Source organism: Lethenteron reissneri, chromosome 29 (genome assembly GCF_015708825.2).
Source record: "Lethenteron reissneri isolate LAM-NWPU_2019-01 chromosome 29, ASM1570882v1, whole genome shotgun sequence".
In the NCBI taxonomy this organism is placed as follows: Eukaryota; Metazoa; Chordata; class Hyperoartia; order Petromyzontiformes; family Petromyzontidae; genus Lethenteron; species Lethenteron reissneri.
In genome coordinates this window covers 3,027,672-3,039,789 of record NC_083807.1, presented here as the reverse complement: position 1 = coordinate 3,039,789, position 12,118 = coordinate 3,027,672, and the positions used below count along the sequence as shown (strand labels likewise).

The following is a 12,118-nucleotide window of genomic DNA, read 5'->3' as shown; positions in this document are numbered from 1 at the left end:
GAGCTGAGCTCAAATGCGCTACTCCCTCCTACTTTGTGTATCGACCTGTGGCCGTCACGCGTTCATACGGGATCGGATCAAGCCCTCAAAAAGAGTTCTTGGCACGGAGTGCATACATCAGCGCTGGGGAGGCAAAGGTGGCCGGGCGTGGTGCCTGGCCACCCTGAGTCTCTGCGTGCCTGTGTGTCAAACGTGTCTGTCTGTGGGTCTCTCTGTCAGTCTAGGGGTCTATTTGTGAGTCAAATGAAAACATATGAATCTTTGATTCTTTCAAATTTTCACTCCCACCATGGCGCTCTGGGGCATTCTCACCCCATTTCCACCACCACTGCCTGCAACTCGCGTGCTGCGTGGGTCTTCATAGGTGCTACTCGCTCACGGCACTTGCCCCTAACGGTCTATTGAAAGGCTATACGGGGGATCTTTGTCTTTGTGCACGCAGGGGGTTACGCCAGCCTGAGTGTGGACGATGCCCTCGATCAGAAGCGCTGCCACTGCGATGTGTCAGTCGAGGACCTCACGCCCGCCCTCAAGACGGTCATCAGAGCTGTCAGGTGCTCTCCCCAACATCACCACCACCACCACCATCATCAGCAGCAGCAGCAGCCATGCTCTCTCCATTGCCACGGTCAGACCTCCCCCCAAAACGTCGCCATCTCCCGCGACCCTGCGGTGTTTTAACGGTCCATCTCGTTCCCGCGTACGAGCTCGTCTCATTTATTGGCTCCATCTCCGCGGCGCACGTTCATCCTCAGACGCCGTTCCATCATCAGCCTCGTCCGTCGGCAACCGTTCCGTCTAGCCCAAGCCCTTACCCTGTGCGCGAGCTGTTTTCTTCCCTCCAACTCCGTAGTGGACGCATTTCTGAGTGCGTTCCGTCCCGAGGCTGCCACGCTAACATTCGTCTCGACCACCGGCCGGCCAAAATCACCTTCCAGCGACGTGGCCCCCGTGCCCCTCCTGGACATCTGTGAAAAAGGGCTCTATAATAGCTCATCGGATTCCTCCAATGTAAATAAAGATTCAGATTTCAATTCTTTCTCTCACTTTGATTCCAAGTGTCCGTTCACCTCTCCACGCCTCTTTGGGCACTTTAAAATGTTAGTTCAAAAGTTATAATAATTTGACAACGTCCACGGTAATAATCACGAACCAAATAATGGAACGCGACATGTACCTCGATAAGAGCGTTTTAAATCAAGCGAACGTCAGTTTATGAAATCCCCCCCCCCCCCCCAACCGCCACTGCCTCTGCCCACCCAGCAGTGTGAATGGTCGCACCATGAACCAGTCGATCAGCAGGCCGGTGGCGTGAAGTGTGGTTTCGCCCGCCTCTTCCCCATGCCATCAGGCCAGGGTGGAAGAGGAGGCCAAAGTGTGTCCTCGAGGGAATCTCTGGAGCTCTGTAGAGCCCCCTCTAGTGGGTCGGCTCTTGTCGCCAGCAGTGGCAAGAGCAAGCAGTTTCAGGGCTGCTCCTTTACCTTAAACGAATCACTCGAACCGTGCAATGGCATCGTCACATGGGTGATGATGGGGCCCGCTCTCGAAACCTGGCAGTGGGACAGGAACTGAAATAAAAGATAAAGGTGCAGCCCTGAAAGTTATTGCTCACGCCACTGCCGGCAGAAGGGTCTCGACTAGAACGAATTATCGACTGTATTTGGTCTACTCTTTCACGTTGGACCTAAAACGTATTTGAAAGAGGCGGGAAGTTACCGACACTGTGCCCCGCCACACGCGATCTGTCAGACAGAGGTGGGGGACTTTGAGAAACTCGTAAATTGTTTCAACTGCCGTGCCGGGAGACTGAACCGGTGACCTCTGACCTTGCAAATGCAGTGCGACAACCATTACCCCACGGGAGAGGTGGAAACAAACACAGACACAATCCTACGGTGACATTTTTAGGAAACGAATGGCTATGATGCTGATTATCAATCACGTTTCGCATTCAGCAAACAAAAACCTCTAATTTTTTCGCCTCACCTTTGGCAAATTCAATTTGCAATGATCGCAATCTCGTGAATATCAATGATGAATACGCCCGCACGGACACTTGAAACTGTATATGCTGCAAAAAACTTTTATCTGCAGCCCACTATTCGCAGACACAGAATCCAGATTGTGTTATTCACTTCATATTTATTTCATATCTGCCGAATTAAATTTGGCCTGCAAGGCTTGACTTTTTTTTTGCCGCCGGCTTCTCTGCATAAATTTGGGGTGAAATGAAGTTCAGCATCGGGAGCAACGTCACCACGTCCCTCGCCATTTCCACCGGCACTCGTGCCCCGTCAGCTTTAGATCTTTCCTCTGCGCCTTGAAGAGTTCTTTGCAACTTTGTTGGAGCCCGTATACATGCACGCAAAGACAAAGATGCACCGTGTAGGCGACATTGGCTGATCGGGAAGGAGAGCTGTAAGCCAGCACCCATCCCGATCAGAATATGTATTTATACTCGAGGAATCCATGAGCTATAAAGATAGTATTTCACTGATGTCCAGTAGGTGCGGGTCAGAACGTTACAACAACAAACAATACAAAAACACAAAATGAGCGTAGAGTATAGGAAATGTAAGCAAATCACTCAAAAATATCTACAAATAAAACTAAACTTTTTTTTTCTTACCCCTTAAGGCCAACACAGCTCACGAGGTGGTCATGTGCCCAACACCACGCCCGGCCACCTTTGTCTCCCCATGGGCGATGTTTTTACGCACCGCACCGGGTACTCATTTGAGGCTGAGTCGACCCAGGGGAGGCCCAGGACCGGTTCAGACAATCGTCACATTGGTTTTGGCCGTGAGCAGGAATCGAATTCGGGTCGCCGGGTTACACACACAAATACACACAAATACACAAACACAAAATTGATTCACATTTCTTCCTCATCCTCCTCTTCCCACCAGGATAATGAAGTTCCTGGTCGCGCGCAGGAAGTTCAAGGAGACGCTGTGCCCATACGACGTGAAGGACGTCATCGAGCAGTACTCCGCGGGACACCTCGACATGCTGTGCCGCATCAAAAACCTCCAGTGCAGGTCTGGCAGCTGAAGCCGCGGCCTTGCAGCTCACTTTGCCAGCGCCCCGCGCGGCGCGATCGCACGCGAGCGCTCTCCCTCTACGGCCGTGCATTGATTATAATAATTTAGCGGCGTTTGGAAATCGCCCCCTTCTTGTTGTTGCGGTGGCTGTCACGGCTGGCTCTTGCGCTTCACAGAGCATGGTCTGCGGAATTGCCGCAGCGAGGGGCCATTGTCGCGGCGGTGTGTAATCCGCAATCGATAATTTTTTAGCAGGTACATTTTTTTTATTTAAAAAATTTGCCAAATTTTTTTTTATTTCAAAAATGTGCAAAACATTTTTTATAAATTTTTTTTGCAAATTTGGAGCGTGACGCCGACACACGGTGGCCTACGGTTAATCTGCCCCCCCCCCCCCCCCCCCGCGATAATAACCAGGGTAGCCTACTGGAATCGAACCGTGGACCTCTGCAACGTTGTCATCTTTTTCCACTTCCCTCGCCCCTCAACTCTGTCCCGTCCCTCCCCTATAGCCCTTTTGTGATCGCCACCCCCATTCCCCCCAATGTGCCCTCTGTTACAGTCACTCATTCCTTTGCCCCTCCCTCACCCCCTGCCATATAAATCAGTATATTTTTGTTACCGCTCTTAAACTGTGTAAAGCAATTTTTGAGAAATGCCGCTTCAGTAAGTGGAATGCTTTCCCGCTTGTCATGTTGTAGTTTTCAAAATTAATATTTTTCACCTGGATATGTCATTTGTACGGGTGTCCAGGCTGTTTATTGACACGTACATAACACACACGGATTGACGCGTACACACACACACACATTCAACAATTTACGTATGTATGTTGAACTTCTTTCGTACTGTACGTAGCCACCCACGCTAATTGGAGGTGGGCGGAAAGGGCAACAAACTAAACGCAAAAAGCAGGTCGAAAGAAATTAGTTTTCAATGTATGTGATGATTTAAAAGTGCATAGCTCCAGCGGCTTCCTAATATCGGAAGGAAGAGCGTTCCAGACGGCCGCAGAAGCGCATCTGAAAGCGCACGACGAGGCAACCGTCGTGTTTTGTTCAGCCAAAAGCCGCCGCTACGATGGCGACCGGAGCGCCTTCGGCTGAGGCGCTCTATAAATAAAATATAAGATGAGACAAATAGCTAGCACTGGGCCGTGCAAGCACTAATCAACACGCGTGATATCGCCGTGCGAAAACACGTACGCTGCACTGCGCTCCGCTAACCACTTCAAGTACAAAGAACCACCCGTCCTGCGCCCCCAAGTGCCCTGTGTCTTTCTTTCTCTGTCTCTCTTTGTCTCTGTTTTCGCCTTCGCACAGAGATTGGGTTTGCTTTATCTATTGAAAATATGCCCCATGACCAAATCGTCAGATCTCGGAAGCTTAAGCAGAGTTGAGCCTTGGATTAGAGTTGCCACCTGCAAGGTAAAAATAAGCCAGGACATCACGTGGGAAGAAGTTTATCTCACAAGAGCACAAGAGAGCAGGACTACGTGTAAATGTAAATCACGGCCACCCCGTCTGGATCACAGCAGCCTCACTCCACGCCACAAATGCAAACGAAGGCGAGAGATGGAAGCGAGAGTCTGGACTGCGGCCGACGTCAACAATGAACGTATCGTACGGCGGACCCCTTACCGGTCGAACCTTCCCCGGTTTCAACCGTCCACGCCGCCCAATTGGCGACCTGTGAACCGAATCGGCACGCGGCGTCACGTGGCCGATGCGGCCACCTCGTGCCGCAAAAGGTGGCGGCCGCGAATCCCAAACCGTCGATCACCAACCCCATCGTGAGCACTACGCCCCCGCTGCTGTTGCCTGCTGCCTTCACTCCTGTAAAGGAGGAATGGACGATGATCCACTCGGCTTCTGAGCAGACAATTGAGTGGATAACAACATCTCAAATTACATCTTTTAATCCGCTGTTATTAATCCATACGAAATAAGTGGTGAGGTCGCTTCTGAAAAAGAAAGCGATGTAGCTCAGTGGGCCTTACCTGGTAAAAAGTAAAAAAAATATTATCGCGCAACTGAATGATGAATAAATCATATACAGGGCTTTAAATTTCTGTTCATACAGTAAAACCTTGGATTGCGAGTAACTTGATCTGCGAGTGTTTTGCAAGACGAGAAATTTTTTAAAATAAATATTACTTTGATAAACGAGCGAGGTCTTGCAATACGAGTATTACATGTATACGCTTTGTCTGCCGAGCGTCACTCATATACGAGTGTTTTGATATACGAGTGCTTTGGATTACAAACAACGTTTCCGGAACGAATTATGCTCGCAATCCAAGGTTTTACTGTATTTCCCAAGACAGTTCAGCAAGAGGATGATCCTGGGAATGCCAGGCCAGGTGGCAACCCCGAGCCAGGATAGTGCTTGGATGGGTGACCACCACCCTCTGGTTGCTATAGGCTTCACGGGGCTTGCTTCAGCGGGCAGCAGAGGGCAGTACAGAAAAATGCATGGTTGTACTGTACTTCTAGTGTGCACTTACAGCGTTGTACATGGGCGGGAGCGTTATCTAAACCTGTTCAGCAGCCCCCCATCCCTCTCCCTCTTCCCCTTCACCAGTGACGAGTGAGGTGGTGGGGTTGGGTTAAATAACCCCCACAGCTCGCAAGGTGCGGGGAGGCCCTCATCCAGCAGTGCGTTGAGTAACGGGGGCGCCACGGTGGCGATATGTATAGTCCGTCGCCTGCTCTGCAGGAGGTCATGAGTTCGATCCCGACCCTCACGCCTGCTGCTGTATATTTGGAGTTTGCATCTTCTCCTCTTGGTCGGGTGGATTTTTCTCCGGGTCCTCCGGTGTTTCCCTCCACATTTCGAAACTTGCTTTGAGAGTATTTTACTGCTTTAAATGTCCACGTGATAAGCCACTTCGTTGAGCTATCATTTGTGGCCAAGAATATGAATCCCTGCAGTCACGAAAGCTTTAAATCAAAATTTTATTGGAACGTTGTTAGAAACAATATTACAGTGAGTATGCAAATTGCCCTGATGGCTTTTTCTTTTCGTTGTTGTGTTTTTTGTTGTTGCCACTAGGGTCGACCAAATTCTCGGCAAGGACAACTTGTCCAGCGTGGAGCGGCAGAAGGCGAAGGAGAGGGGCCAGCCCAGGTCAGAGGTCAGAGAAGACCAGAGCCTCATGGGAAGGGTGGTTAAGATGGACAAACAGGTGCGTGATGGTTTGATTTCCCTTCTCCCCGAGTCACGCGTGCACGCGTTAGTGTGCCTGTGTACGCCTCGGTGTGTGAGTGCGTGTCTGCGTGCATGTGTCTGTGCAACTGCGTATCTGCGCGCACGTGTGTGCATATGTTTGCATGTCTGTGCGTGTTTGTATGTGTACGCCTGCGTGTGCATGTGTCGACTCGGCCTCAGATGAGTCACCTGGTGCGATGGGTAAACACCCCGCCACGAGGGAGACAAAGGCGGCCCGGCCTTCATAGGTGCTCGCTAACAGCACTTGCCCCAGCAGCCTGTGCAGGCTATAGGGGGATCTTTGTCTTTGTTTTTTGTGTGTATGTGTGTGCATGTTGTGGGGAGCGCGAGTGTAGTAGTTAGCGCACTACATCTGTGACTATTATCTTAACTGGTCCTGGGCCTACCCTCGGTCAACTCAGCCTTAAATGAGTGTCTGGTACGATGTGTAAACATCAGCACTGGGGATATTTAGACAGCCCATGCGTGGTGCTGGCCACCCACCCCCTCGTGTGCCATGTTGGCTTTCTCAGGTGCTCGCTAACAGCACTTGCCCCAACAGTCTGCCGAGGCTACGCGGGGGGGGGGGGGGGGGGGGGCGAATCTTTGTCTTCTTATGTGAGCAGACAACAACAAGTACTGATATTTTAGTGCACACAAACGACAGGAGGTACAAGAACCATGTTCATGCATAATGCGCGTTGATTACCGCGTGAGTAACCCAACCGGCAATGGATACCCATTGTCAATCATACGGATAAATTGATCCCCCCCCTCGCACAAGAAGGGCTCGCAAGTGACGTCATCACATCTACGCCTCTCTTTAAGGAACGAAGCCGGAGGATTTCTCCACAGATCTGGCTGCCGCCTGATGAAGCTAGTTGTAATTATTGGCGAAACGTCGAACTCAGATTGTAACTGTTGTGGATTTGCTCTTCAACACACCGGTGTGCTGTACTATTGTTTACTTGACAAACCTTACTAATTAGCTGCGTCGGGTGGTGGCGGGTTTAACGACACATTTATATATTTACGCGATCTAACCCAAAAAAACCCTCGATTTTGAATCTTCGTCTTCATTTGCACTCGCGCGAATCGTTTCGCTCCGCAGGTGCAGACGATCGAGAAGAAGCTGGACTTCTTAATCGACTTCTACCGCCAGTCCCTGGGCAAGGGGCCGCCCAAGATGCACACGGCCATGAGCCAGTCGAACACGGAGAACAACACGGACTACGAGACGCCGGACGACCAGGCGTCCTCGCTCGAGATCACCGAGACCACGTGCGTGGCCACGTCGCCGTCCAGCAACGGCAACCACCTGAGCCAGGGCCTCTCCGAAGACAACGACCTCGCGCTGTCCCCGCGCGGCAGCCCTCCCGCCTCCGCGAACGTCGCCGCCGAGTGGCTCCAGGTTCCCGACCAGAAGGAGGAGGCGGCCATCAGCTGGAGCTCGCAGAAGTCCCACCTGACCCTCCCGGTGCCTTCGTTCATGTCGTCCACGGACCAGAACATCACCATCGTCATCAGCCCGTCGACGTCGGACGATGTCCTGGCCGCATGCGACGGTTCCATCCCCGTTCCTCCTCCCGCTCCGCTCTCGCCGGTCTGTCGCGGCGAGCTCTCCAAGGTGTTCGGCGCTCGCTGCGGCAACGGCAACGCGGTGGGGCCGATCTTCGCGGCGGCGGCGGCCGGCCTGGGCGGAGCGCCGTGGTCCGACAGCATCCTGAGCGTGGAGGACTTGCCGTCGCTCCACACCGTCAAGGAGATCGACGAGCAGCTGGCGGCCGACGATCTGTCCGGCGAGAGCCTGCAGAGAGTCGGCGGAGACGCCGCCGCCGCCACCGCCACCACCGCCGAGCCGTCGCACATGACTCTTTTGCCGCTCGGGCCGCGATCGTCCGCTGAGATGGAGTTTGGAGGCTCGGCTCAGCAGCAGCAGCACTTACAGCGCATCACCGATAAGCCGGACTTAATATCACTTCCGTAAAAAAAATAAAATTGTACGCACAAGCGTTTTTTTTTTTTAACCCCCCCCTCCTCCCCCTTTCCTCCGTGTAATTCTCACTGTTGTTACCGCAAAACGATATTTTAAAGATTTGGACCGCATCAAACGAATGCGTTGCGTAGTCGACCTAATAATGTGAGTAGCCGAAAAGATAGGATTTATGAACCCATACTGGGGCTTTTGCGAATGCAGTTTTTTTTGCTGCAGGTAGTGAAGTGGGGGGGAGGGGTGGCTGCGGTGGGTGGGAGAGGGAAAATTGGGCCATCCACCCACCCACCCCACCCTCATCGACCACCCGCCAAGATGCGGTGGCTGCCCCGGTGGTATGTGGGCGTCTCTGGGGCAGCGTTCGTTCTTTCCTCCCGACGATCGTTCACAGGCGGCGTTGACCGCGCCCCGGACTCACCACCTCGACTGTCTGTAACCCTTACCCCCCCTCCCCCCTGAATTGTATAAAAAGTGGAATGGACCAATAGTCGACCAATGTTAATCATAGCCGTTGAAATGTTTACAAGACTGCTTTCATTTTAAGTCCTGAGCATGCTATTACCTATAATGTGCAATTACCTTTAATAATAACCAAATCTGTGCTGGTGCATTTCGCAGCTATATAAATGCAGCGTGTAGACTTTTACAAGCGTACTCACACAGGGACGTTTTTTTAAATGTCAATTTGTAGTTTCTAGTTTTCATTTTTACTCCCCCCTTTGCCTCCCCTGTGTCATAAAAGTAACGCTGTTAAGAGCTGAGTTGCGCACATTTTTTCGAGTTTATGGACATCGTTTGGGGCGCTGCGGTGGCGAGATGTTAACTCCCTCGCCTGGTATGCAGGAGGTCGTGGGTCTTGATCCCGACCCTGACGCCTGTATATTTGGAGTTTGCATGTCTCTCTTCCCGTGGTCACGTGGATTTTTCTCCGGGTCCTCTGGTTTTTCCCTCCTTCCACGTCTAGAAGCATGCATTTAGAGTATGTGGCTGCTTTCCATTTCCAGACGATAAGCCACTTTTTTGAGCTATCATTTGTGGCCAGGTCACTGAAAAAGAGCTATATACAGCTCAGTGGGCCTGACCTGGTAAAATAAAAATAGTTTATAGTTTCAGTACTTGTTTACAGGGCTGGGTAATCTCAAACCGCCAATGCGAGTGCCCGCCGTGACAAAGGGATGGCGGGCCTTCGGTGGCCTCGTTTGGCCATGGTGGGGGAAAAGCCACCCTCCCCGGCTCCATCTCCCCGCACGTTCCTGTGGATGTTTTGGGGCCAGACCCTGCGTACTCGAGACTGCCGCGCACGTTCCCGCATCGTAGCGGACGTTGAAGTTCCCGTGACGTTATTCGTTCAAAAGAGTCGGCGCCATTTTGAAAATTACAAATTCTATCATTTGATAAAGTCACAAAGCAACCGACTGTGAAACTACTGTGCGCCGTGATAGTCTGTGAAACTTTAGCGCCTTCGTGATAACCTTTCGCTTGACGAATGTCTCAAATGCCAAATGTACTCACGGTTTGATTTTATATGTTTGTTGTCAATTTAAAGTTCCCCCTTTTTTTCAGACTTCTCAACTGCCAACCAATGTTACCACTGACATCTCGTCTTGCGGTGAATGGACCACTCGGGGTCTACCCTCTGTGTTCGAGAACGGCCCAGTGACACGAGATGTCGTAAAAAACATTGACACACTCTCCAAGTGACCTGCTCTCTCCACAATAGGGGCCACACGAACCGCTGCAGACAAATGTTCATCCCACTGCAGCGAAACTGATCTTCTTAATGATCAGAGCCGGAATTTTAGCCAGTAAGTAAAATAAAAAACAACCAAAACTATATTTTATTTTCTTTCTGCAATCGTTGGTGACCAGGCTGAGACCACCAGCTTATCACACTAATCACGGGTGACTGAAGCCCGGATTCAAACCCAAGACCTCAACAGTGTCGGCTTAGGACTGTGACCGCTGAACTGCCTGACCCGCCTCACCCCTGAGTGTGGCTTAGCAGCTTGCTGCGGATGTTGCTCGACTGGCATGCAAAGTGACGCAATGGCAGAAGCGGACCTTTCCATGGGGGGCCGGGCGCGCCGAGGGGGGCGGGGTGGGGGGGGCTACCCCAGAGCCGTCCTAGGGTACGGGGAATCGGGACGACTGTCCCTAGCCCCGCGCTTTGGGGGGGGGGGGGGTGTTGGGGTGTCGGGTGGGGGCCCACAGTGGGGTTTGCCCCGAGGACGGCCCTTCCCTCCATAAACACATCCCAATGTGTTGTCTCCAGGACAAAGATGAATGACGTAGCAATCGGTTTCCCCCGTTTTTTTTTCTGGCAACCAAACAGGTGTTGAGATGTTAAAACACCAAACTGAAATCTTTTGTAAGGAATCATGTCTGCATTAACCGCAGTACCTGTGGTCAGAATGCAAACAAAAAACGTACTCTGATAATATATGCATTGTCCTTGAAACAGATTGGTCCTCACCAGAGACGGCTTTCTTTCGACCCTCGTCTCAAAACGGTGTTAGACCAGAAGACGCCAAAAGGCGTGAAAAAAGGGGACAACTTACTCTCATATTTTGTTACTGGCAAAGGAGGTCTCATGATGACATAGCAATCCTTGGGGGACGGGGGGGGGGGTGGGGGTCTGAAAGGGGTAAGGGTGGAGGTGACCCTCCCCTTTTGTGATGGATTCTTTTGGTGGTCCGACTTTCGTCCGTGTCGTCGGGGTCTGGTCCCCTCGCAAAGAGGTCGGCCTCTGGCAGCGTGCGATACAGATGACGACGATGATGACGATGATGATTCTAGATTTGAAGCTTTCGTGACTGCAAGGATTAATATTCTTAGGTTGTTTCGGTAAAGTCACGTAGGTAAAAAATTAAAATTAATAAAAGTAAAATAAAAAATAAATAAAAATCACGACGTGATTTTTATTTAATTTTTATTTTACTTTCATTAATTTTTAATTTGACTTTTTTAATTTTAATTAAAATTAATAAAAGTTAAATAAAAATTAAATAAAAATTACGACGTGATTTTTATTTTATTTTTATTTTACTTTTATTAATTAAATTGTTTTACCTACGTGACTTTACCGAAAAAACCTAAGACGATGATGATGTCTGTGCCGTTTCTTGTAATCCAATCATAATAGCGAAGCAATAGGTTTGTCAAAATCATTCTGCGCGCAATGTGTGTGTGGTGCGGGGGGGGTATGAATGGAAAACAGTCACAAAGCGTTATGCACCGCTTTTATAGCTCTCACCCGCCGCTCTCGAATGCCAGAAGATGTTTTTGTTCCGAATCAGGGTGGGGTCATCAACGTGTCGTAGCATTTGAGGCTGCACAAACATGTGGGGGGGAAATTCCCGAACGATAATGATTGTGTTTCCCCCCCAACCCCCACCCCCTCCTCCTCCTCATTACGTTATTTTGCACACCCGCCAAAAAAATTACTGGTAAAAGTGGCACATCAATCATGCGTTGGTAATTTTTTCAAAACATTATAATTTGCTTTTCTTTTCTCTGCATCATCATCATCTAATCACCGCCGTGCATTTCTCGTTACACGTTAAGCTGCCGTCATGTGCCACGTTACTTTGTCCGGGCAGCGTGTGCTGCATTTCAATTGATTTTGTTTTTGCCCGTGGAGTCTCTTATGCCAGCAACTCTTGAGAGGGTCCTTCCGCCGTGTTGTGGCCAAGTTGGCAGAGACGATCACAGCCGCAGTCGAGGGGTGGAGTCGGGGGTTTGGCACTGCTGCTGCTGCTTCTTCTGTATAATTGCCCCAGTAGCACAAAAGGCGATGATGCGGTGTTTCTCTAGATGCAATCAGCGCCGTTATTTTGACTTTCTTTGACAGCTGCTGCATTGGCCCACTGAG

General features: G+C 50.6%; 1 protein-coding gene across 1 annotated transcript in view; it reads left to right on the top strand.

The window, feature by feature from the left end:
* The window catches only part of LOC133349156 (potassium voltage-gated channel subfamily KQT member 5-like), a 127,989-nt gene extending 117,674 nt beyond the window's left edge, over nucleotides 1-10,315 (top strand). The window contains exons 10-13 of the mRNA XM_061562397.1: nucleotides 443-554; nucleotides 2,910-3,041; nucleotides 6,099-6,231; nucleotides 7,366-10,315. Of these exons, the coding sequence (XP_061418381.1) occupies nucleotides 443-554; nucleotides 2,910-3,041; nucleotides 6,099-6,231; nucleotides 7,366-8,241 (1,253 nt within the window). The 3' untranslated portion in view covers nucleotides 8,242-10,315. The remainder of the gene's footprint in view (nucleotides 1-442; nucleotides 555-2,909; nucleotides 3,042-6,098; nucleotides 6,232-7,365) is intronic.
* The last annotated feature ends 1,803 nt before the right edge of the window (nucleotides 10,316-12,118 follow it).